The sequence below is a fragment of the Rhinolophus sinicus genome, chromosome X, assembly GCF_036562045.2.
Source record: "Rhinolophus sinicus isolate RSC01 chromosome X, ASM3656204v1, whole genome shotgun sequence".
Taxonomy (NCBI): Eukaryota; Metazoa; Chordata; class Mammalia; order Chiroptera; family Rhinolophidae; genus Rhinolophus; species Rhinolophus sinicus.
Genome location: NC_133768.1, coordinates 25325276 through 25350921, shown reverse-complemented (window position 1 = coordinate 25350921; position 25646 = coordinate 25325276). Strand labels below are relative to the sequence as shown.

General features: G+C 37.3%; 1 protein-coding gene across 8 annotated transcripts in view; it reads left to right on the top strand.

The window, feature by feature from the left end:
• Positions 1 to 25646, top strand: part of DMD (dystrophin) — a 2125071-nt gene that overhangs the window by 1510841 nt on the left and 588584 nt on the right. For all 8 annotated transcript variants that reach the window (XM_074323908.1, XM_074323912.1, XM_074323913.1 and 5 more), the window contains one exon: positions 19459 to 19576. In XM_074323908.1, the coding sequence (XP_074180009.1) occupies positions 19459 to 19576 (118 nt within the window). The remainder of the gene's footprint in view (positions 1 to 19458; positions 19577 to 25646) is intronic.

Here is a 25646-nt window from a genome sequence, read left to right as displayed (position 1 = left end):
GTTCTGTTTTAGGATTGATGGTCTGCCTCCCCACGTCCATCACAATCCCGAGAACATTCTCACAGAGCCTACTGATTCAGTCACATCCTTGGGCTAAATGGGACACCCACTGCGTCCCTGTTGTTTTCCGTGTGGTGGTGAAAAGATTTAATTGGATATTGTTGAAAAGACACAGAGGCTACCGCTCAGTTTTCATATGTGGCTCTTCCCTTTCCCTTCGTACCACCTCCTTTCCTTGATAAGAAAATTACCCTCTCCATGGTAACAATAAAAAATTTTTTCCAGATTTTTGGTAGTAGTTGTCGCAGAATAAAGAAGTCAAAAAGTAGAAGAGATTTCCAAATGAAAAAGGGGAGGAAGACAGCTGGGAAGAAGGCTTAAGGTTTATGAGTGAGGGGGGAGGGGGAAGAATGAAGTTGAATGAACAAAGCTCAGCTAAGGGGAAGCTGGTGCTTTGTATCCCAGAAGACAGTGCCCCTTCCTTTCCTGCAGGCTGTCACTCCCCAAAAGATAAGGACTTTATTCTGGAATTCTTCCAGGAGTCATTCCTGAAGAGCTGCTTGTCACAAAACAGCAACACACTGATTTCCTCAGGGAGTCACAGTTCATTAATTTTTTTTAAATGTAACACTGTTGTGAGCTCCAGTTTTCACCTCTTAATAGGGACATTCAAATGTACTTTTGGTAACGGGGAAAGGAGATGTGACAATACACCTCTCCCCCTTCCGAAGGCCTTTGGTTAAACCAGGTCGACCGGGCAGAGCAGGCAGGATTCGCACTGCTTTGGGCCTCCTGTGCTTTTTAGATTGTGGGATTGTGTCACCCTGGTCACTGGCTCTCACATAGTACTGAACCGGCCCAAAGAAATACGCTGCGTTGTGCCAAGCAGTTTAATGCTGAAGGACTGTAAAGCCATTGTCCTAATCCCTGGAACCTGTGAATATGTTACGTGGTGAAAGGGACTTTGCAGTGTGATTAAACCAAGGTTTTGACATGGGGAGATGTTCATGGATGATCCTGGTGTGCCTAGTGTAATCGTGGAGGTCCTTATGATAGAGATGGCAATGCCATAGTACAAGCAAAGTCAGGGAGTGACGTCAGCAAATGCTCACCCGCTGGCTTTCAAGGTGGAGGTAAGGCCCAAGAGCCGAGGCATGCCGGCAGCCTCTAGGAACTGGAGAAGGCGAGGAAATGAATTCCCCCCCTAGACACTCCAAAGGGATGCAAGCTCTGCTGACATTTGATTGTAGCCTCTAAGACCCATTTTTTGGACTCTGACCTCCAGAACTGTAAAAGAATCAATTTAGGTTGTTTTAAGCCACTAAGGTTGTGATGATTTGTTACAACAGCCATAGGAAATTATAATACAACCATGAACATTTAATAACCACCAAGTTTGCACAATTTTAATCTGAGCTTTCTTATTGGGGTTTATTGTTTCTTATTTATAAGGAATAAAAGTAGAGTATAGACAAAATGTCATGAGCCCTCCATTTTACCCATAGAAATATGTATTTCCAGTATTTTAAAAATGATGAATTGCCCAACTATATGTAAATGTTTTAAAAATGACAGATTTGAATGCAAGTGTGTAGAATAACAGCAATAAAGAGGACAAAAAGGAAAGTGTCTATTTTGAAATGAAGTTGCAGATAAATGAGGAGTAACCAATTGTGTAGTTTCCTCTCCTGATTTTTTTTTTTTTTAATGTGTTTAAGCCACTGCTCTGTTTTAGAAACCCAACTGCAGTAAAGCATTGATGGATTCAATGGCATGCCAAGCACAAGGTGGAAAGTGAAGACTGAGTTTGAAAAGAGGAAGCGGAATAGTTTGCAGAGTGGCCTGTGGCGCATGTGCAGACAGGGCTAGGCTTAGGAGTTAGACAGACCCGAGGTCAAGTGCTTTCCTTGTCCTAACTGGTGGACTATCTTTGGGGAAAATTAATCATCTCTTGAGCCTATTTCCTCATGTGTAAAACTGGATCAAAAACCCAGCTAAATAGAGTTGTTGTCAGGATTAAATAATGGTGTTTTTGAAACATGGAGCCCAGCTTCCGCTACAATGTAGCTGCTTAAGAAGTTGTATCTATAGTGTACTAGAGGGAAATGCTAGAAAAGGAGGAGCTGGGCCATTTCACCTCCACCACCTGTTAGCTGTGTGACCTTGAGTAAGTTATGTAGCCTCTCTGTGCTTCATTTTTCTTGTCTATGAAAGAGAATAAAAGTACCTGGTACAGAGGGTTGCTGTAAGTTAATATATGTAAAGAGCTTAGGACAATATCTGGCACATAGGAAATACACAACACCTAGTTGTTATTATTGTGTTGTAATTGTTATACTGTAAGAGTTTGAATTGTAAGGCAGTAAACTTTCTCAGGAGTGGAGTGAAAAGTTTTAGTGCCTGTTTCTGGTAAATGCTATATTTAAGTGGCTCAAGATCAGGGGCCGACAATTACTGTTAAAAGATTACAACGTGGCTGTTTATTGAACACAAACTGCTCAATCCATTGCATCCCTCAGATTTCCTGTTTCTTATTTTGTAACCTCCCATTTTGTGCTGCCCATTGTCCAAATATGTCATGCTTTTGACTCCTTCTGCACTGTGAGTTGGTTTCGTCATTACTTGTGTATAACAGCATCCCTTTTGTGAACCAACAGCTCAGCCTTCATTACCTTTTGCCTTTAGCCTGTCTAGTTTAGCAAAGTTGTAATGGTAGTGACCTCATTCATACCTGCTCTGGCCACCATCTCAGAGAAAATCGTCCCCTAAAAGTAAGGTAGATCATCAATATAAGAGAGAGAAGGAGGGGAGGAGGGGGAGAGAGAATTCAGATTGAGGTATTGGAAATTGGAACCAACTAACAGTACTGATTTATTTATTAGTAGATCAGTTTACGCCTCTGCCTAGTTCCATGCCACTAAAGTATCTGAGGCAGCAAAAGGTCAGCAGTTTTGCTCACCTCATACAAATAAAAGAGAGAAAAGTGGACAGTTAGAGAATTCTTACTGCAACCTTTTTCCAGGTATTACTGCTCCTTTTTACATAAGTAATAAATAAATAAATAAATAGAAATTGCTTAAAATGTATTGAAATGCATGTTCATAATATACAACCTTCCCAATAAAACAGAATTAAACTTAATTCTTCCCAATCATGTAAACAGTTTGGTTAGGTGTGCAGCATTACAAAACACCATTTAAGAACAGATCATACCCACCCTTGGAGCAGATCTAGAAGCTCACAGTTAAAGAAGCTGCACGCATAGTCCTGTCAAACAGAACATAAAGTGTCCATATTCCTGGGAATTGGCTTCGTTGGAGCTGGAACTGTGCCACATATGGCAATCCCCACCCTCACCCCCAAGCTGGGCTCATTTCAGACGGCAGTGCAAGTGTGTGATTTACTGGCACTCTGTGCTAATGTAAACCCATTTTTATAGGATAAGAACTAGTACAGTTTGGGGAATTGAAAAGTATATCTGAGCTTTTCCCCGTAGAATATGTCCCCTCCTTTAAAAGCTGTCACAGTGCAAGTTCCAATTGAGTTAAAGGCTGTTGTGCTCCTACAGGGAAATCTATTCTATTGTAATTTTTATATCCCCCAATAACAGTCTGTTCCTTGTTTACTGAAGAGAGCTTTTATGTCATAAAATAGTAGTTTTTGACAGAGAAGCCGAATCATTGTTTTACTATAGAAAATTTCCTCTTACAACAGCAAAAATAAAGAGCTCGACTCTTAAGCTCCTGATCAATGTCTAACACCTCCTACCCCCAGCAACACTTGGTTGTAAGTGTATTAGCACTCCGTGATAGCAACTCGATCTTCACAAATGATTTACAGCTAAGCTGGGCTTAAATACATAGCACCCAATCAAAGGCAAATTTTTACCTTTTCCCTACCCATAGAATTTGAGAAGAAATAGATTGATGTTGGTCTCTAAGAATATGCGAAATATGTTGTCTATTTCGAAGCATGAGACCCAATTGTTAAGCTTTATTTTCCTTGTATGTATGTCCAAATGGTACACATTCCATAATTTGGATGCAGAAGGATGGGAGAGATTTGTGCATACCTGTCTTCTCCATTTGGAAATCACCCCTCCCGTGTGAGTAAATGCAAGTGTGTGTGTGCTCTCTCATTTTACATTTATTTGTAAAACTCAAAGAGGTTTCCAAACCATTAAGATATTCCTTAGCATGAGCACATGATTGTTCACTATCCATGTGTTGTCTTTACTCTGTAGCACTCAGAATTTGGTGAAGTCAGAAGGTTAAGACCTGATGGATTAAATATATTCTACATAACATACGAGGTCTGACAATTAAGTTCGCAAACTTGTTGCAATGATGTTGCTAACTTTTTTTGATATCAAGAGGGATTATTCATTATGAATTTGTACCAAGTGGACAAACAGTGAACCAAGTTGACTATTTGGAAGTGCTGAAAAGGCTGCATGAAAAAGTTACACGACCTGAACTTTTTGCCAACAATTGATGGCTCTTGCATCACGACAATGCACCAGCTCACACAGCACTGTCTGTGAGGGAGTTTTGAGCCAGTAAACAAATGACTGTATTGGAACACCCTCCCTACTCACAGATCTGGCCCCCAATGACCTCTTTCTTTACCCTAAAATAAAGGAAATATTGAAAGGAAGACATTTTGATGACATTCAGGACATCAAGGGTAATACGAGGACAGCTGTGCTGTCCATTCCAGAAAAAGTTCCAAAATTGCTTTGAAGGGTGGACTAGGCACTGGCATTGGTGCATAGCTTCCCAAGGGGAGTACTTCTAAGGTGACCATAGTTATATTAAGCAATGAGGTATGTAGCACTTTTTCTAGGATGAGTTCGCAAACTTATTTGTCAAACCTCGTATTCCTGTATTGCTATTACTCTAAAGAAACCTGGACTAGCTATATGTAACTAATTTCTAAGCTATTTGAATTCTTATACATAAATTGATTGCTTTAATCTCCCCAAGACTGCTGAATATAAATGTAATTATCATCATTTTTACAGATGAATAAACTGAGACTGATTCTATCCCTTATATATGCAACATGAATTGAACAGCTGTGCCAATTATTTTGATAACTTAAGTTTTAGCATCCACCATTTGCAGATAGGAAAAGAGCATGTAGGGGCTTGAATTATACCGTTTGAGGGTGTACATCAATTTAATCGCCTCTAGATAATCTCTCATTTCTCAACTTCCCTTGCCATGTACAGGTAGCATCACAGAGCAGTAAGATCTCTTGCTTTACCTCACTTTATTAATCACTGCAATTGCCAATAAAAACCAAGGCTTTTGTCTCAGTACTGAAATAAGTGGCATCTCTAAAATGTTTTTAAAATATGAAAAGGCTGAATGAATTTTTAGCATAACCTTTAGTTTGCTCTAACTTTTTATTTTTGAAGGGATTAGTATGGTACTTGTTAAGTAAGGGTCAGGCTCCTCCTTTCCCACAAATGGCAGTACTATCTGAAGAATCATATCCCAAAGAAAATACCGTGGGTCTAATACAATAATAGCTATAAAAGAACATTGAAAAATCAGATTCACAAAATGTGACATCCTAATAGACTAATAATTCTTTATATACATATGTATAAACATATACAGGTATATATATATATATATATATATATATATATATATATATATATATATATATATATGGTCAGACAAGTTCACGAACTCATCCTAGAAAAAGTGCTACATACCTCATTGCTGAATATCACTACGGTCACCTTTGAAGCACTCCCCTTGGGAAGCTATGCACTGATGCCAGTGCCTAGTCCACACTTCAAAGCAATTTTGGAACTCTTTTTCTGGAATGGCCATCACAGCTGTCATCATATTATTAGCCTTGTTGTCCTGAATGTCATGAAAATGTCTTCCTTTCAATATTTCCTTTATCTTAGGGTAAAGAAAGAGGTCATTGGGGGCCAGATCAGGTGAGTAGGGAGGGTGTTCCAATACAGTTATTTGTTTACTGGCTAAAAACTCCCTCACAGACAGTGCCGTGTGAGCTGGTGCATTGTTGTGATGCAAGAGCCATGAATTGTTGGCGAAAAGTTCAGGTCGTCTAACTTTTTCACGCAGCTTTTTCAGCACTTCCAAATAGTAAACTTTGTTAACTGTTTGTTCAGGTGGTACAAATTCATAATAATCCCTCTTGTTGTGGAAAAATGGCAAGGACCAAGAGACTCCAGCGGCACGCAGAGATCAAGGAGAACATAGCTTTATTACACTGGCGGGTTCAGCGGGATTGTTTCCAAAGACTGAGCGCTTACCGGGGTCCGGCGCTTTGTTTTATAGGGTTAGGCCTCCGGGTTTGGGGGGATTCGCGCTATTGCTATTGCGATGCTAGGGATTGGTTAAATCTGGCCGAAGTGCCGGGAGGTCCATCCCCAACAGCTGTGATCATTCAACATTGTTTTGACGGGGAGACCTCTAACTATGGTGCCCCCCAGAGACAGCTCCGATAAGATATAGGAGGAGGGGGATGGAGCTCCTAGCGGTACCCGCAGAAAAAAACCGTCGCGACACTCTGATATCAGAAAAGTTTAGCAACATCATTTTGACTCTTGGTTTGGACTGACGGAATTTTTTTGGTCGTGGAGAATTGGCTGACTTTCATTTTGTACTTTGACGCTTTGTTTCAGGGTCGTGTTGGTACACCCATGTTTCATCACCAGTGATAACATGACCCAAAACATCGTCTTGCCTCTCCAAAAGGTCTTGGCAAACTTTGACTCTCCTTTGCTTTTGTTCATCGGTGAGCTTTTTCAGGACCAATTTTGCACACACCTTTCTCATGCCAAGATTTTCAGTTAAGATTTTCCTGTTTCTTTAATGATGTTCACTTGGTCTGCTATGCTTCTCACAGTCAGCCAATGATTTTGACACACAATTTGAGAAATTTTTGCAATGTTTTCGTCAGTTCTGTTCATTGGTGGCCACCCTGACCTCTCTTCATCAATGATGTGCTCTCTCTCCTCTGAGAAAAACGTTTAATCCATTTGTACACTGCCGTTTCTTTCATGGCATAATCCCCATAAACTTGGACTGACATGTCCCTGATTTCACTTCCACTCTTGCCAAGTTTAACAAGAAATTTAATGTTTGTTCATTGCTCTAATTCAAGCTCAGACATTCTCGCAACAGCACACAAAAACACGCAATAATGAACGCCACTCAGTGTTCACCGCCACATGTCGACAGAAACACAGCTGTGAGACACTGATATACCAAGGTTATGAAACCTTACCAAGCTGTTTGTACAATGCTGCCAATGTAAGTGCACAGTGGCAAGGTCGCAAACTTAATTGCATCCCTCATAATGTTCTTACTCATTCATCTGCTCTTCAGAGCCTCCAGCCTCCCTTCCCAACTTGATCACAGTCATTATAATTTTTCTCATTACAGAGTTGCCCTCCCTACTCTTTCCCAAGCATGCTATTCTATTTAGACCTCCCTACATTGGTTTGAGCTCAGTTCTTGTCCTGGAACCCCCTCTCTCTCATTACCAGGCCATTTTCAATCCTGTTCATCCTCCAAGTTATAATTCAGGTTCTTGGTCCTTTACGGCAATTTCTCTGTACATACTCATATTACAATGCCATTCTTCAGACTCTCATTATCATAGACTCTGCAGTCTATAGACTGTTACATTTTCCATTTACATATTGTCTTCTATTATTGGCTAACTGTATGTGTGCACACGCATGGGCAGGCCTGAAGGTCATCTCCCAACTGCATTGCAAGTTCATTGTAAGTTCATTGAATTCATTGAAGATGCTCTTTTATGCTATCTTCTATCACCCAAATGGCACATTCCCTACTGTAGTGTATTGTGCATAGAATACTGCCAATAAATGTTTCCTGCCCGTTTGATAAATCAGTGCTCAATTACCTTTCAGGTCTAGCCTCCTTTATATGGGATTTCTATAGGCTTTGGGCAACATCTTTAGGATGCAGACTCAGGATGTTCTGTACCAGGCAAGATATTATAAATAATGCCCTTAGATAGTTATATTTCACTGCTCATGTCATGTAATTTATCTTCCACTTTATTAATTTGATTCATTTATAATGCAGTTTGCTGTATGAGGTACCCTGATTAGATGAAAGAAAATGTATCTTGACCAGTTGAAGGTAGAATGATTCCCAAATGGTGTTAGTCAAGATAGAACAAGAAATGAATAATGGAAAATTTGAGCAGGAATCATCCCAAAATATGTGTATTGTAAAATGATTTGAGTTTTCTCTTTCCTCTAAAATATATGTAGGGAGAAAAAAATTATACCATTTATTTTATTGGGTCATAGCAACAAGAGCCTGTGAATGTGATGCACATGACAAACGCCAGTCTTAAAACTCCCCCAATTGTCCTTTGTCAATATGCTAAATTTACAGAACAATAGGGTTTCAAGAAATGTGAACAATGTAGAATAACTAATTGATCTAATGTTCAATAGCTAAAAATATCAATGCCCTTTTTATCAGCTCTGAAATATATTTGCAAATCATTATCAACAAATTGTAGCCTAAAATTCTTCTTTCTTCTTGATTTTGAAATTATATTTCAAGATCCCCAATTTAGACCACATTATTTACTTACTGTCTTGTGTAACTAAAAGGAGTTTTCATTTTTGCATGTAAGGGTTTTATGAAATGACAAGTAAATCAATCCTTTAAAAGTTTTCCGTGACAGATAACTTGGCAATGATCATCATAATCTCTTTTTCATCGAAGGGAAAGAATTTTCTTTAAAAAAAAAAACATATTAATAATAGATTCACTTTTTATTATACCACTACAAGAAAGGCCTCAAACTTGGGAGGCTTAAGAAACATTTTTTAAGCCCCCAAGAATACTAACAAAGAAAGACATTTTTACAAAGAAATAGAGAAAATGCATTTCATAGTCTGCCCTATTGTTTTTTGAGTTTGATAACAGTTTCTTAAATAGCTATCATATTTTTCATTTTTAAAGTTAGCCAAATGATAAGTAATTTTTTTTAATTAAAGTTTATTGGGGTGACAATTGTTAGTAAAGTTACATAGGTTTCAATAGTTCAGTGATAAGTAACTTGTAATACTAATAAACACTGCTTTAAACAGAGATGTGTGTTCTAGTAATTTCCACACCCTTCCAGTTATAATTATCTTTCTTGCGTCATTGTTTACCCTTATTATGTTTATGCAGCTAGTCAATCAATACATTATGGTTATCCATTTACTATATTTCCAGGTAAGCACCAAGAACTGATAAAGGTATTCCAGCCAGAAAGAATAAGGTGTACAAAGGGATGAAAGGGATGGAATTACAAAAATCTTGGCTCCTATAGCTTCAGGTTTTCCAATCTTCATTGTTTCCCAGTTCCTCACAATAAAATGCAAATACCCCAAACTGACTTATAAAGAACCAACCATACAGTACTTCCACTATGTCTGTCTGAGCTTATCTCCCATTATTTCCACTGAATTTTGGACACCAGCCAGCCCAGTTGAGACTCTTGTTTCATTTCCATGTCTTTGCTCATGTTTTTCTTTCCCTTATAATGCCCTCCTCGTGACCCAGCCACATCTTCCAAGGTTCAACTGTAGTGCTATTCCTTCTAGGAAGTCTTTCTCGACAATTCCCATTTGTGGACATTCCCCTCAATGATTCCTTTTAGTGGTTGTTTCTGTCTTTACCATTCATTTTGGTACTTTTGCTGGATACATTCTCAGATTCACTGTCTAACTTCCTGCAGGAAGTTAGGCCGAATGATACAGGCAGCAGCTAAGGGCTTCCTTGCCCGTTGGTTGAGTCCTTCTACTGGAAAGCACCGACAGAGCAGAGGGTGAGAAGAGAGTGAATCAGGGAATGATGGCTAGGTCCCAATATTGACAGCCACAGCACCTGTCAGGAGGTCCTCTCCCTGCAGCTACTTCTCAGATTCTATTAACTGCACCATCCACTTAGCCTTTCAGACCTTGAGGAGGAAAGGCTCCTACTCACACGTTCAATGGGTCGTTTGTTTATTGCAGGGACCCTGACGATTTCAGTACTAATCAGTTCATTAGTTAAATAGTTAATTTCCCTTTTCATGTTCCTGTCCCATTCAAGCACAACTGTATAATAATTATACTATAGTATAGCTATACTATATTATACTATAGCGTAGGTCCTTTGTAACGATATCATAGCTCTTAGGTGTGTGGGCTCTGGAGCCAAACTGCCTATGTTAGAAGTTCTGCTACTTATTAACCTGTGATCCTGGACAAATTGCTTTAACTTCTTTTTCTTTCATTTTCCTTATCTGTAAGATGAGGATAGCAGTAGTTCCTAGAGTATTATGAGAATTAAATGGATTGATATTTTATTTAAAACTTTTATAGTTCTTATTAGATAACAGGAAATGTTCCAAGCATTATTACAAATATTAACCCTATCAGTTGTCATACCAAACTTAAGAGGTATATGCTCTTGTTAGTCTCATTTTACAGGGTGGAAATGAAGAGACCAGTTAAGTAACTTGTTGAAAATAATTCACCAAGTAAATGGCAGCTAGGATTCAAACTCAAGAAACCTGACTCTAGGGTCCGTTCTCTTAACCACTACTCTATGTTACTCTATGACTCTTCTGGCACATATAAGTTCTCAACAAACAACAATTGTTGTTTATGTTATTTCCTACTGTTTTGGTTATTTATGATTTTTTTTTCTAAGTTGTGAGTTCCTTGAGGAAAGAAGCCAAGTTTTATTTGTCTATGTGTATTAGCCAAGAGCTGGGCATAAAGTTGTAGGTTAGTAACTGGAATTAATTATTAGTTGTTTCTCATGTATTTCCCAAGACCACCCTAGCTTTGGGAACAACTAATACTTAGCTAAAACTGGAAATGGAATTTGAGGTTCCAGCAGCCATTATTGTTGCCAGAACCACAGGCTCCCTTTTCAGTCCCAAATTCTTTCCGCAGATGGTTCACCACTTTCTTTGCAGGTCCCTTGCTTTCTTTTTCCTACAGTGGAATGACTTTGCTTCTTCAATACACATTGGTACTGCTGGGTCCTATCTTGGATGACTACCAACTGTCCTATTTTTCTTTTCCTGGAGTGATTCCTCCCCCCAAATATGTATTCTTTAGGTTCATGATTGCTACTTACAAAAATGTAAAATAAGTTCTCAGGACCTACGTTAGAGACATTTGATTGATATAATTTAATTCATGTTCAAATGCATTCTTTCCCCATCGCCAATTAACTACTGCTTTAGACAAAGTGCACACCTTTTATTCTCTGCTAACTTCAGGGTTGAGGTCCGGATCAGCTACAAAATATGTGGGGAACAATGAAAAATGAAAACGCAGGTCCCCTTGTTTAAAAACATAAAGAATTTCAAAGGCAATAGCAGTGCAGTAAACCAAGCATGGGGTCCTCCTATCTGCAGAGCCCAGTGCAACTACACAAGTTGCACAACAATGAACTTGGCCATGATTGAGTTCTCTGTCTGCTCAAGGCACTTCTTACTCAAAGAGGTTGGATGTTTTGTTTGTTTGTTTGTTTGTTTGTTTTTGTCTTAGCTTTGCTATCGTCCATACTCTGAAAACTTAATCAAAAGTTATTTTTGCCACGTCTTCCAGGAAGCCTAGTGGTTGTTATATATAAAGGATTTCTGGTGGTTTGCTTTGCTATCATAGTGTTCCTAAGCTACGTGTGTATAATGGAACCACGCCATTACCATGTAGGTCATCAAAATCTTCTTATCCTCCAAATAAATTCTAGGCTCATTGAAAATAATGGCCATGCCCCTTTAAAAAAAAAAAAGTAGCAGTGATTTTTAATAGAGCTAATTTAAAATTAGTAATTTACTTGAATGGAATCTTAAGAGTTATGTTAATAATGTCCAATAATTGTGAGCTATACATCCAGGTGGTAATATCATGGAGTCACCATATTATGGGGATGTAAAGAGTTGATGAGAGGCTTAGGGTTCAGAAGGCCAAAAGTGGGTGTATTAGTGGGGGGGGGGGCTGGGATTAAATGTTCCAAGCAAAGATTAAACAGGAAATGATTTCATTAGAGGAAATATCTTTATGAAAGGAAATAAGGAGGAAAGGAAAGGTGGGAGACCCTTAGACCAAAATGCAAGTCTGACCCAGAATGAAGGAAATAATAGAAGGTTGGGTAGAAGCACCCCAAAGTGAAGTCTAAAGAAGGTTCAGCAAAGCTTTTGGGGAGTCATTGAGCCCAAATCAGCCAGAGGAGCCCCACGTCTCCCAAGAAAGTCTTGCTTTAGCATCTCTGTCACATTCAGTCATTGGTGGGGAGCAGTCTGCGAGAGGCGTGGTTTCTGTTCACTACAGTGATGGATTTCCAAATGCAGCAGCTGGGGTCTTCAGTCAGTTAGGTCCAGTTGTAAAAGGCTTTCATATTCCCATGGCCACTGCAGTGGGTATTAGCAACAGTGGTATTTAAAGACCTGAAAGTGTAAAACTACTCGAAGGAAACATAGAGGGAAAGCTTCTTGACATTGGTCTTCGCAATGATGTTTTTGGATATGACACCAAAATCACAGGTAACAAAAGCAAAAATAGACTAGTGGGATTGCATCAAACTTAAAAAAAAAAAAAGCTTCTGCACAGCAAAGGGGAAAAAATCAACAGAATGAAAAAGCAACCTATGGAATGGGAGAAAATATTTGCAAACCATATATCTGATAAGGGGTTAAGATTCAAAATATATCAGGAACTCATGCAACGCAACAGCAAAGAAGTAAATAATCCAATTTAAAAATGGGCAGAGGACATAAATAAACATTTTTCCAAAGAAGACATCCAAATGGCCAACAGGTATATGAAGAGATATTCAACATCACTAATCATCAGGGAAATGGAAATCAAAACCACAATGAGGTACCACCTCACACCTGTTAGTATGGCTATTACCAAAAAGACAAGAAATAACAAGTGCTGGTGAGGATGTGGAGAAAGGGGAACCCTCATGTATTATTGGTAGGATTGCAAATTAGTGCAGCCGCTATGGAAAACAGTATGGAAGTTCCTCAAAAATTTAAAAATATAGCTACCATATGATCTAGAAATCCCGCTTCTGGGTATATAGCCAAAGGAATTGAAATCAGGATCTGGAAGAGATATCTGCATTCCCATGTTTATTGCAGCATTATTCACGCCAGCCAAGATATGGAAACAACCTAAGTGTATATCGACAGATGAATGGATAAAGAAAATGTGATACAGACACACAATGGAATATTTTTCAGCCTTAAGCAATAAGGAAATCTACCATATGTGATAACATAGATGAATTTGGAGGAAAATATACTGAGTGAAATGAGGCAGACACAGAAAGACAAACACTGTATGATTTTACTTATATGTAAAATCTTTATAAAGTTGAATTTAGAGAAACAGAGTAGAATGATGGTTGCCAGAGCCTGGGAATTAGAAAAATGGGGAGATGTTGGTCATAGGGTACAAACTTTCAATTATAAGATAAATAAGTAATAGAGCTCTAATGTGCAGCATGGTGACTATAGTTAATAATATGTACTTGAAAATTGCTAAGAGTGTAGATCTTATATTCTCATCACACACACAAAGGTAACTCTGTGAGATGATGGATATGTTAACTAGTTCGATTGTGGTGATTTTTTTCACTGTGTGTGTGTGTGTGTGTGTGTGTGTGTGTGTGTGTATAAAAGCATCAAGTTGTAAACTTTTATATACAATTTCTAATTGACAAATCAACCCAAATAAAACTGAAAGAAAAAAATGTATGCAACAACATGGATGGACCTAGAGGGTATTGGTCTAAGTGAAATAAGTCAGACAGAGACAGACAAATATCATACGATCTCACTTAGATGTGGAATATAAAGAACAAACAAAACAGACACAGACTCATAGATACAGAGACCAAACTGATGTTTGCCAGATGGGAGGGGATTTGGGGGACTGGAAAAGAAAGGTGAAGGGATTAAGAAGTACAAATTAGTAGTCACAAAATAGTCACAAGGATGTAAAGTACAGTATAGGGAATATAGTCAATATTGTAAAAACTATAGTGTCGGATGGGTACTAGACTTACCAGGGGGATCACTTCATAAATTATATAAATGTCTAACCACTATGTTGTACACCTGACACTAATATAAAATAATACTAAATGTCAACTCTAATTGAAAACAAAACAGTCACAGGGATGTAAAGTACAGCATAGGGAATATAGTCAATAATATTGTAATTACTATGTAGAGTATCAGATGGGTAATAGACTTATTGGGGTTATTACTTTGTGAGGTATATCAATGTCTAATCACTATGTTTTGTACACCTGAAACTAATGCAGTATTTTATGTCAATGATCATTGAAAAATAAATTTTTAAAAAGTGAAAAAGTAAAAACATTGATAATGAAGCCTCAGAGACGATTTAAAAAAACATTTTGTATGATTGAGACAAAGGGCTAAGGACCACATAAGCTCTACTTCCTTCAGAAGACCTTTCTTGACCCTATGTTTAGTTAGATACCTCTGCTGTATGCTTTGCTAACTCCAAATGCTTCCCCTCCCATAATATGCACCTCAGTTTACTGTAATTGCTTATTTACTGCCTGTCCTCACTACTAGTTCATTTTCTCTTTGACAATAGAATTTTTCCTCCTTTATTGCTGTACCCCCTGTGCTTAGCTCCATGACTGGAAAAAGCACTAAAAAATATTTGCTGAAACCCAAAGTGGGGGACATTCTACCAAATACCTGGCCTGTATGCTTCAAAACATTCATTGATATGAAGTTCAGAGAAAGGCAAAGAACTATTTCAGACTAAAGGAAACTAAAGAGATATGACAACGAAATGCAATGCATGAGCCTAGACCAGTAAATGAAAGGCTGTTAACGGGATAATTGTCATACTGTGAATGAAGAGTGTGTATTAGATTATATTATTAAAACCATGTTAAATTTCCTGACTTTGAAATTGAGCTGAGGTTATGTAAAAAGATGGTCTTTGTTCTTAACAAATAAACACTGAAATATCTAATGGTAAAGGGCATGATATCTGCAGATTATTCTCAAATAGTTCAGAAAACAATATCTATAATATTACATATGCAGATATTATGTATACACCCAGAGAGAAAATGATAGAATGATAAATGTGGCAAAATGTTAACAATTGGTCAATCTGGGTCAAGGATACGTAGGATTCTTTTACCATTTGCAAATTTTCTGTAAGTTTTAAATTGTGTAAAAATAAAATGCTGCTTTAAAAAAGTATTTCTTGAATGAATGAAAGACAAAAGGATAATTATCGTTTGAAAGTTTTTATGAAGAAGTTACCAATAGAGATGCTGGTAGAACATTCAGAGAAGTAGGGAAGTTACGCCAAGGACAAAAATATCCAAGCCAGTTTCGAATGTAAGTGAGAAATGAGGAAGTGGAAGACAATAAACATGACTTTGGATTTGGCCAATCTATTTGGAGAAGCAGTCGAATGCAGGAATAGAAGCCAGAATTGAGGTGCTCAGTGAGGCGTTTGAAAGCGAGACAGATGATAGCATCCTCAGAGGTAAAACTCTCAGTTACAAGAAAGGCTAGGGTTTAGGACCTACCTGACTCAAACGCTTATTTTCTTCCATACATAATGTGGTTTTGTGAACTATTTCACCTTGTCAACATTTAATGTTAATTTTTAAAGTTGTAGATAAAAGAGTATAAGGTCTACACTTTTACATTACATGTCAACTTAATTCGTGTTTCTTTCCTGAAAATGGCAACAAATTAAAATCACCATGAGCCTTTGTTCTAAATGTAACTATGTGAAGATTGTTGATTTTTGTAGAAAAATATGGAAAATATAAAGAGTTTGTTATTAAGGTCTTTTCTTAGACATATAAATTCTGAATATTCAACTAAACATATGAAGATTTTTATTTGAGTATTATTTAGGTAGAATTCCATTTTAGCAAATACAATAACAAAGTGTAATTCTTTCTCACAGCCTAAAATGACCTACTTATATAGTGTGTATGGCTTCATTGTTTAATACCTTTTTTTTATAAGATTGCTATTTATAATCACTTACCTCAACCCTGGCGGGACTTAGTAGGATTAATGACTTCCGATTCATTTTGGATTTGAAGCTTTTTTTTCTTCTTCCATCTTTGCTCAGCTAGTGGAATCCATGATAAATTCTCATCTCCAAGGGGTAAGCTGTTTTTAGTAAAACCCAGTAGCTGGCTTATGATTCCTTAGAAATAGCATTGATTCCTTTCTTTTGTGTTTGTTTCTCCCAGAATGATAGATTCCATGTAGACATACATGCTCAATCATCATCCTTAGGTGTGGTTAAGCATGTAATGGTTTTCGTTTTGTTCAGTTAAGTTATATGTGTAATGAATATCTGGGCTCATATCAGGAAAATAAATAAGCATAATTAGCGTTCTACTTGTTTAGCATGACAGATAGAGACGACTCAAGCTAGAATGAGGAAGCTAAACGGTAGAAGACAACTGGAGGTCATATGAGGATGAAGATTAGCGATGAAACATTGATTTTGAGAGAGTAGCATTTGGTAAGAGCACCAGATTGGGGGCAGAGAACAGAATTTCATAGATGGCTATTTGGGACGTGGGTAATTTGAGTAATGACTAGATCTAAGGTGTTCTCCCATCTGTAGGTGGTTCGGTGGACTAGAGGTGAAGATCACTATATTTCAGAAGTTACGGGATTATAAAATTAAGTTGCCAGGTCAATAAAATTGTAATAGCAAGTAAACAGAATATGCTCAGAAGAAAACCCAGTGAAAAGAAAAAAATAATCCTAATTGTTCCTCTCACTGCACACATGTATTCTGTTCATGAGCAAAAAGGTTTTTCAGGCAGTTTTTATAATATCTTAATTTAAAAATACTTAGATATATGCCATATTCAAATCCTACCCTTTATTTCTAGAAAGAAAATCGAAGGAGAAAATTCCCGTTCTGTTCTGAGGAACCACTATTTAATGAGTATATTAGTGTCTGATAAATTCCATAGCAATATGTGTTATTATTGTGCCATTTCCTTTTTGAAATGGACGTTGTATGTATTGACCAAAGAGTAAGATAAAGAATTAGTATTTTGTTTTGAAATACATTAACAATGCACAGTTTTATTGCAGTTATGAATCTCCTTAGTTTTTTTAAGGAGGCTGCTTCAAAGGATGTCATTAATAATCTTCCCAGGTGCTTACAAAGCATGTGTCCGTCAGCAAGATTAGAGAATCACCCAACTAGAGAACAGGTTTCACAGTACCCTGAGAGGTACTTTGTTCATTAGAGAGGAAAATAGCTTGTTTTAAGTCTAAACTGACATGCTTGCTAATTTCAGCAGTAAAAGCTGTTCATTGTGGTCGGGTTCAATTTAGAGCCTGGTAAGGTTCAGATTAAAGTTAATCAAGTTGCTTCTACAACCTACTCCTTCAACAAACTTGGTAATCCTAAAAGAAGAAAAAAAAAGTATAGCCAACATTGAATAATATATCCAGAAGTGAGAAGCAAAGAATAGCTTGGTTGTTTGAGGGTGAATTAATATTAAACCAAAGAAAAATGCCAAAGAAAATTTTGTTATCTAAAAATTTCCAAGTATCAAAAAACACAAATTTTCATTTAAATTACACAAAGCATACCTAATACATTCATTCGCTACTATATCCATAGCAGCTAGAACAGTGCCTAGTACTCGATATTTATAAAATGTAAAAACTAGTCAATGAATGAATTTGTATACTTTGCTAGCTACGTGTATTTAGAGTTCTTTGTTAAATTTGAGGGGAAGATTTGACTTTATATGCAGTTTCTGGGTCTGTTTTTTTTAAAAAAAATCTGTCAAATATATTAAACATTTAAGAGTCAGGAATTCCAAAGTACCTTTTCAGCTTGCTGTGTCACAGATGACCAGAGTTTAACATTCTAACCCTGGAAAACATCTTATTTCATAAAATCTATCTGCTACTAGGTGGTTCCCACTTTAAAAGTTGTTCAGTTCCCTCCAATTGACTTATGCCACTTACTTCAATACCTGTCTTTGGCAGTTTGTTCCATATTTCAAACACCCTTTTTTGTAAAGAAACCATAAAAGTTAGAAACCTGAAAATTGGATTTTTCTTCTGAGCAATCACAGTGTACAAATGTGGAAAATTTGTTAAAAGTTAGCCCCTCCAAATTTCCAATACAGAGAAGGCAAAATGCTCGAAGTACATGTGTAATGTTTGGATAAGTTCTTCCCATGATTTTACTACTACCAAAAGCAATTGAGCTTAAATCACAAGGCCTATTGTCCTACCTCTTCACCAAAGAAATACTACAGAATGATCAAATCCGGCCTTTCCAAAAACAAAAATCTTTAGAAAATCAGCAGCGGTCAAAGGACATAGTAGATAACCAATTTTCATAAACAGTACTATCGACCACATTTCATCTCTTCACTTTCATAAGCTTCCTATGGTAGCAAAAAGAGCATCAGATTTAAAACCATAAAGAATTTGAAAGCTTGCCTATTAGTGTGGTTATTAGGGGAATAAAAATGAGAAAACGTGTAACACATCTGTCATATAATGGCTATAAATTAATAACAAATATTAATTATACTTCCAAAATTGAAAATATATATATATATATTCAATTTTAGAATGAGAACAAGGGTAATACCTTTTTTCCCAAAAATTTCTTTGTAAATATCACTGGGATTTTGGCCCTTTATGTAGAGAAAGTAAGATGGCGGAGACAATAGACGGACACTTGAGGGAGAGAGGAATTTCTTAATGATTAACATAGCTACCTATAGATAAGAAAAATATTTCTTTGCTTCATTCTATTTGGTGCTTTAAAGCAGTATTAAATTAAAGTTAGTTGTACTACAGAATATAAATACTAACTTCTATTCTGGTATTTCCCCAAAATCAGTCTCATTTTATAGGTGAGGAATCTCAGGTACAAAGAAGTTAAACAAGTTATATCTCTTAAATCACTTCTGTGATTTTCCCTTTCTGAAATATACCCCTTAATTTTGACACCGCACAGAATGAGATTACAAGTAGAGCTATCTTTCTCTTAAATACATTGTCATAATTCAAAATTACATTTCTTATTCTTGGCACTCATATATTGGGTTGAGTAAATCTAGGTACTCTGGAATGACTCTGTCTAAGCTCTTAAACAGTGAAGCAAATCTATGATCAAGATTTTCTTGTGAAATATTTTGGGTGGCTAAGAATGAAACACCTCTCTTGTTAAATTGTTCTCTATAAAGCCTTACACATTAGAGATTTATATCCAGTAACATCTTTGTTTATTTCTAAAAGTGCTTCGGTTAGCTTGAAAATCACACTTTACTTCGTATTACATAAAAGAAATGCACAGTGCTGGTGAACCTTAATATTAAGTTGTATTTGTCCCTTCAGGCCACACTGCAGGATTTGGAACAGAGGCGCCCCCAGTTGGAAGAACTCATTACTGCTGCCCAGAATTTGAAAAACAAGACCAGCAATCAAGAGGCTAGAACAATCATTACTGATCGAAGTAAGTCTTGTAAGAGGCATGTGAAACTTAAGGAAAGATGTATGAAAAGTTTCAGTAATGACTTAGGTTCACATACCTCCCACTCGTTTATAAAAATAGTGCAAAATACTTGTAAATTATAACTATTATACTGAGATTTTCAGTAAATAACGTTTTCTTACAATAACTGAATGTAATTCCACAAAATAGAGGAAGTATAATTTTCATCAGTGCAGACTTCTATAGTTGCAAACTATGGAGTGGTGGGCGTGGTAAGTATGATGTGACACAACATTTGTTCCTCGCTTGTCATCTAGCTGGGCTGGCGTCCCTGGAGATGCCAGTCTCTGCCTCATATCCTTGGTTATTGGTCCAAGCAGGCAGTTGCTTCCTAGACTAGCTTTTATTTGCGTCTGCAGTGGCATTTCCAGATCTGGACGTCTCTCTGCTACCGGTACTTTGATGCCCTCATTGTGTAATATCAGAAATTATTGTACCATTCCTTGTGCCACACTGGGGTGGGTGGGAACTCTGAGAGGCTGTTTGAGGCCCATTTGCCTAAACACTGTCCATGCTCTTTTCTTTCTACTTCTTTACACAGAGTGATTCAGAGTGACTGTACATGGGTTCAGGGAGAGTGATAGTGGGAGGAGTAGAGGAAACCATTCTCCATGGTGTTCCCCTCAGAGGCTGTCCTCAGGAATGAGGTCCAGGTCACCCGGGTTTTCTTCCCTTCCCTCCATACACCTTACTTCCAGGGATACACATCGATAGTGAATTTTCATACTGCGCCTGCAGTGCCTCCCCATTTCCCTTCCCACAACCAGAAGAATCTTTTCCAGGGCAGGAGTACAGAGAACCTTCCTTTATCTTTTATCTATCCAAATCTTTTGTCTTAGGCTAGGCCTAGGCTTTCAAAACAAAAACCAAGAGTCTACATCTTCAGACTCTGCATTCTGTTGTGTCGACACTTCCTTAAGGAAGTGAAAGCACAATGCCTGGCTGCCTCCTCCGTATCAGGCAGTATGTGGTGTGCGTGTGTGTGTGTGTGTGTGTGTGTGTGAGCTTTACAAAATCCTGTCAGCTAAATTTCATAATCTCCATTTTATAGATAAGAAACAGTTTCTGAGAAGGGTTAATCAAATTGCTCAAGCTTACAAACTAAGCAAATAACAGAGCTTGGAATTTGCAGATGTCTCTTTCTGACTTGAAAGTCCATGTTCCTTCTAGTCTGTTTACTCCTTCCTATTTTGTTCCGTTGTTTTTGTAAATGACCTTAATCACTAGGACTAGGATTAAATGCATTTTTGATCTGCAATTAGGTATGTGTTTATGCATTTCCTAAAGACATTTCCTCTCTCCGTTGCAGTGATTGTTAATTAAAATAGACTTTTCTTGATTTTGAAATGTTAACTGTTTCTGGTTGCTCAGTTTATTTGGGTCTATGCTAATGTATTAATTGGGTAGCACTAGCTTCTATAAAGGTAAGCTCGTAAATCTTGGTGGTTTACCATAGAAGTTTACTTTTTGTTCTAGTGCAGTCCCAAATGAGCAGCCCTCTAGGAAATCGTTCAGGGACCCAAGCCCCTTCCATCTTTTGTGTCCAGAGCATCGGAGTCCTATGCATTTAACGGGCAGATGAGGAATGAGTATTGCTCATTGTAATTTGTTATGAGCCAGGCCTGGAAGTAGTGCATGTTAATTCCATTTATAGTATGTTTGCTGGAACTTGTCACATGGCTACACCAAATGGCAAGGGAAGCTGGAAAATGTCCAATGGTGAGCCCAGGAAGAAGAGAAACTAGTTTGGTAAGGAACTGGTCGGTCTTTTCCACAGCTAATTTGGACAGGAAGAATGTACTTAACATTCTGTAGTTCTGTGTAAAGTATAGGGTGTGCTTTCTATACCCAGCAAGGCAAGAGCAAAACTGCCTTGTAATGACCAATATAGATAGCCGTTCAATTGATGTAGTAGAGTGTTCCTCCCTCAAACTGGAACCGTGAGGCTTCTCCACCAGGTTGCAACACACTGGCCCCCAAAAAAGTGAATCTTAGCGAGTATGAGACAGAATTCCCGTTACACAGTTACACAGTAAAGTGATCGGTTTCTTGCCTGAGAAATATGGAAATTTGGCAAAGATGTTTATGTAAATCTGAGCAGATTAGCATATAGAAAGTCACTTGTTATTTTCCTAATGAAAAATAACTTCTATCTTTCCCTAAGAGAAAATTAACACTAATTTATTTTATAGTATCCATTCAATATTGTCTAAACATTTTTCGTTATCCCTTGCAGTCTTTATTGGATATTGTATTGACTTTTTTTCGTGATGTAGATTAAAATTGAGTGACTAGAGGGCGGGTTTGTATCTCTCTACTAATATCCAGTGATTTGAATGGTTCTGCTTTCCTAAGCTTTTGTCTTTTAAGAATGACTACCTTCATGAATATTTACAGGGTAGTAGAAAGATTCCAATCCAAATGGTCCAAAAAAGCATTTTCTTAAAAGCAAGTATCTGTTGAGACAAGTCATGTTGCTTATTAAGAGCCTAAGCCAGAATCTTAGTTCCAAATATGCCTGGGTCCTCTAGTGCCAGTACCAGGGTAATTCTGACAAGATATGTTTATCTAAACAATGCCATTTGCAGCCCTGCTCTGCTTCATTTTATCTCCATTTGAAATCTATGAAATGGGATGGAAATCCAATACTCATAAAGTTTCAATTGTGTTCAAAATAGAATTTTTTTAGTATAGATTTGGTTTTCAGGGAATGAGCAGAAATAAAATACTTGCTCATAAAATTGTATTTTCTTATTTGAAGATTTCAGTATTCCTTTCTTTATTGCCCTGAAACTTCTAGAATACTTAAAAAGGAATCAGTGAAATAATGAAAAATATTCAATAAGTGTATAATGCTATATTGAAACATTTTTCCCTCCTTGGTAAATCCCAGTTCATAACTTTGAACAGTTGGGGAAATCTATACATAGTTATTACATTCTGTTAAGAGAAAAGTCCAGCAAAAAGCAATTCCTCTCTACTAGTAATATCCATGCTAATATCTCAAGTAATGGGTCTACAAAATACAAACATGTTTTACTGTATAAAACTATTTCCATGGTATCTGTTGTTTTCAGGTGATTATATTGATGGAAATCATGGTGCAATAATCTAGGTGAGAGAATAAATTTCATTCTAAGTACCTTCAAATGAAAAATTCTCCCTGCTTATTCTGATGTTCAGGCTGCTCATTTCCCTTCAGTTCTTTGGCTGCTGAATGTATCAGCAATTCCGGGTCATTTTCTTCTGCAAAAGGGCTAGGTCGGGGGACCAAAAACAAATAAGATAAAAACGGATCTAAAATTGTGTCCTTGGAGGTTTCTGAATTATGGAAAACCCTTGTTCATGTTCATTACTACTGCAAATCATCGTACCATAATACCTCGCATAACAGTGAGGAGAATATGGAAACAAAGAACTAGTCTCTCTTATTGCTGTGTTTATGCTGCAGATAATACTGGTGAACATCTGACATTTGTATTTCAGACCCTTGCTTCTATAGCTTCTACCTCCCTAACCCCCACTATTACCATTTTAAAAATCTATAGAAATAGCTCATGTAGGTTTTGAGGGCAAGCTTCCCGAGCTGGCTACTTATTATCTTTGTGACCCTGAATAAACAATCTCCATAAATGGTCTGATTTCACTTTCCTCCTCTATAAAAATAAGATTACTTGTATGTACCTCAAGGTTGGAAGATTAGATAAGATAACGCTTGAAGAGCACTTAGATCCCAGCATTTTAAGAGCGCAATGAATGTTAACTCTTGTTATTTTAATTATAATCTAATTGGGCTGTTGGAATGCTTAGTGGGAAAGCATTTAATAAGCTTCCCCACTAAGGGTGGGGGGGGTTGAGAAATTGAGATTGAATAAAACCAAAAGGAGAAGGTTGCTTTGGAAAAGATGGAATAAGATATAAATGGAATTAAACAAATATTTGGAAAAGCCTTTATGTGTGTGATACTACAAAAAGCAAAGTAATTCATGTACGTTACTTCATTTTTAATATTTACTATAACTTTAGGAAGTATTGATGTTATTATTCTCATTTTAGAGACAGAAAACTGAAGCTCACAGAGCTTAAGTAACTAAGATGTCAGGAATAGGACTAGAATTTAAATTCATGTCTGCATGATTCTGAAACCTGAGAGGCACAAATCGAAAGGGCTGGTTAGTCAAAAAATAGGAAGGACTATTTATTTGAGAACTTAAAATATTAGGAAGAACCTCAGTTTACTGTAATCTGAATATAATTTTTGCTGCTCCCATCGATAATGTTGTGTTCTGTGCATTTGGGTGTCTAATTATAGGATTGTCTCTTATGTGTGTTGGAAATGTACAGGACCATGGACCTCAGTCATCTACTAGCTGCATATCCTTGGCTAAGTGGGTTCACTTCTGTAAGCTATGATTCCCTCATCTGTGATGTGGCATTAATAATAATACTGAAGCTAGTAGGGTGATTATGAAGATCAAATCACATGGTGTTTCTAAAGTGAAGACCTCGCACATACTACTCATTAAATGGTACATACCATCATGATGAGATGAAGTTGGAGACGAGAGAATATCAAGGGTTGTAATACAGGGCCTTTTACCAGCTAAACCGGGAGAGGAACTTCTGAAATAGAATGCCAAGTCTTAAGAGAGAACTGTTTCTTTTAAAATCATTTTTTTTCAGCTAAGGCTTTTTCAAACCCGTTTGAAATTCTTTGAGAAATTTGGTGACATCGTATAAATTTTAAGAAAATAAATTTGTATCGTATTGCTTAAAGAGCTGATATACAGGGCCTTAGAAGGGAAACGTTCTGCTATATGACAATAGAGATATTCTGACAGCATTTTTGAATTAGCTGACAGTTTCATTGCAGCTTTGTCAACCTATCATTCATTGCTTCAGCCAAATGTGTGAAATCCTTCACGGTGAAATAAAAGCACCTTGTGTTCTCCACATTTTTATGAAATCGCTATTGCTAATGAAATGCCAGCCAATATCTTCCACTCAGGTATTGTCTATTAGAGAGTTGCTTATTTTAGAATAAGTGGAGTCAACCATATACATTTCCTTCTTTTGACATCTAGCACCTGCTGTCAACCTGTTAAAACTATAAGCAGTTCTCAAAATTTACATCCACCAGGATGCGCTGGCAACGAAAGAGTTCAGTAAATATTTGAATGCTTACTCTGTGCTAGTTAATATCAGAGGTGATGGACGGGACACCAGGAGAGATAAGATTCAGCCTTTGTCATAAAAAAAGTTCATAATCAGAGGTGAGTATTTGGACAAGTATGTTCGGGTAAGGCAGTCTAGGATAAGTACTTCAGTAGAGCAGTATTACAAAATGTTGAGGGAGACCAAAAGGAGGGGAGATTGGCTCTGAATGAGGGCTGCTAGAATGATTTCAGGAGGGATTTAAATTTGATCTCGTCATGAAGAGGATTTTGAAAAGCAGAAGGAAGCTGTAGAAGGAAGGATATTTCAGGAGAGGATGACAGAATACATAATTAGACTTAGGTTAGCAGTGGTATGATGGATGAATTTGTAGGAGTGGAGAGAGAGAGAGAGAGAGAGAGAGAGAGAGAGAGAGAGAGAGAGACTCTCTCTGCCCCTTTAGCCTTCCCCACTTTGTATGGTTATGAGGGTCAGTGACGAGGATGTCTAGAGCCAATATACACCTGCTCTGTCCGAGAGACCCAGGGCCAAATACTCCTAATGTACAGGACATAGGACATGTAAAACCAAAATTAGTGTCACCAGTGGGTGGCTGAGCTAAGGATGTTACAAGTGTCATGAATACTTGGTGTCTACTTGGTCCTTCCATGCCTTTCTATTCAGAATGTGTATATTCTGCCTACTTTATCCGTATCTAATATGTCTCACAAGAATTATCTATGCTTAGTTTCATCTGTCCTTCTTCATTTTCTTCTCTATTGCACAATAGTCTTACATAAACAGCAAACATTTTCCTATACAAGTATCTTTTCATCTGCTCTTCAGAGATGAACTGGCCCAGAGAGGTGTCGTGCAT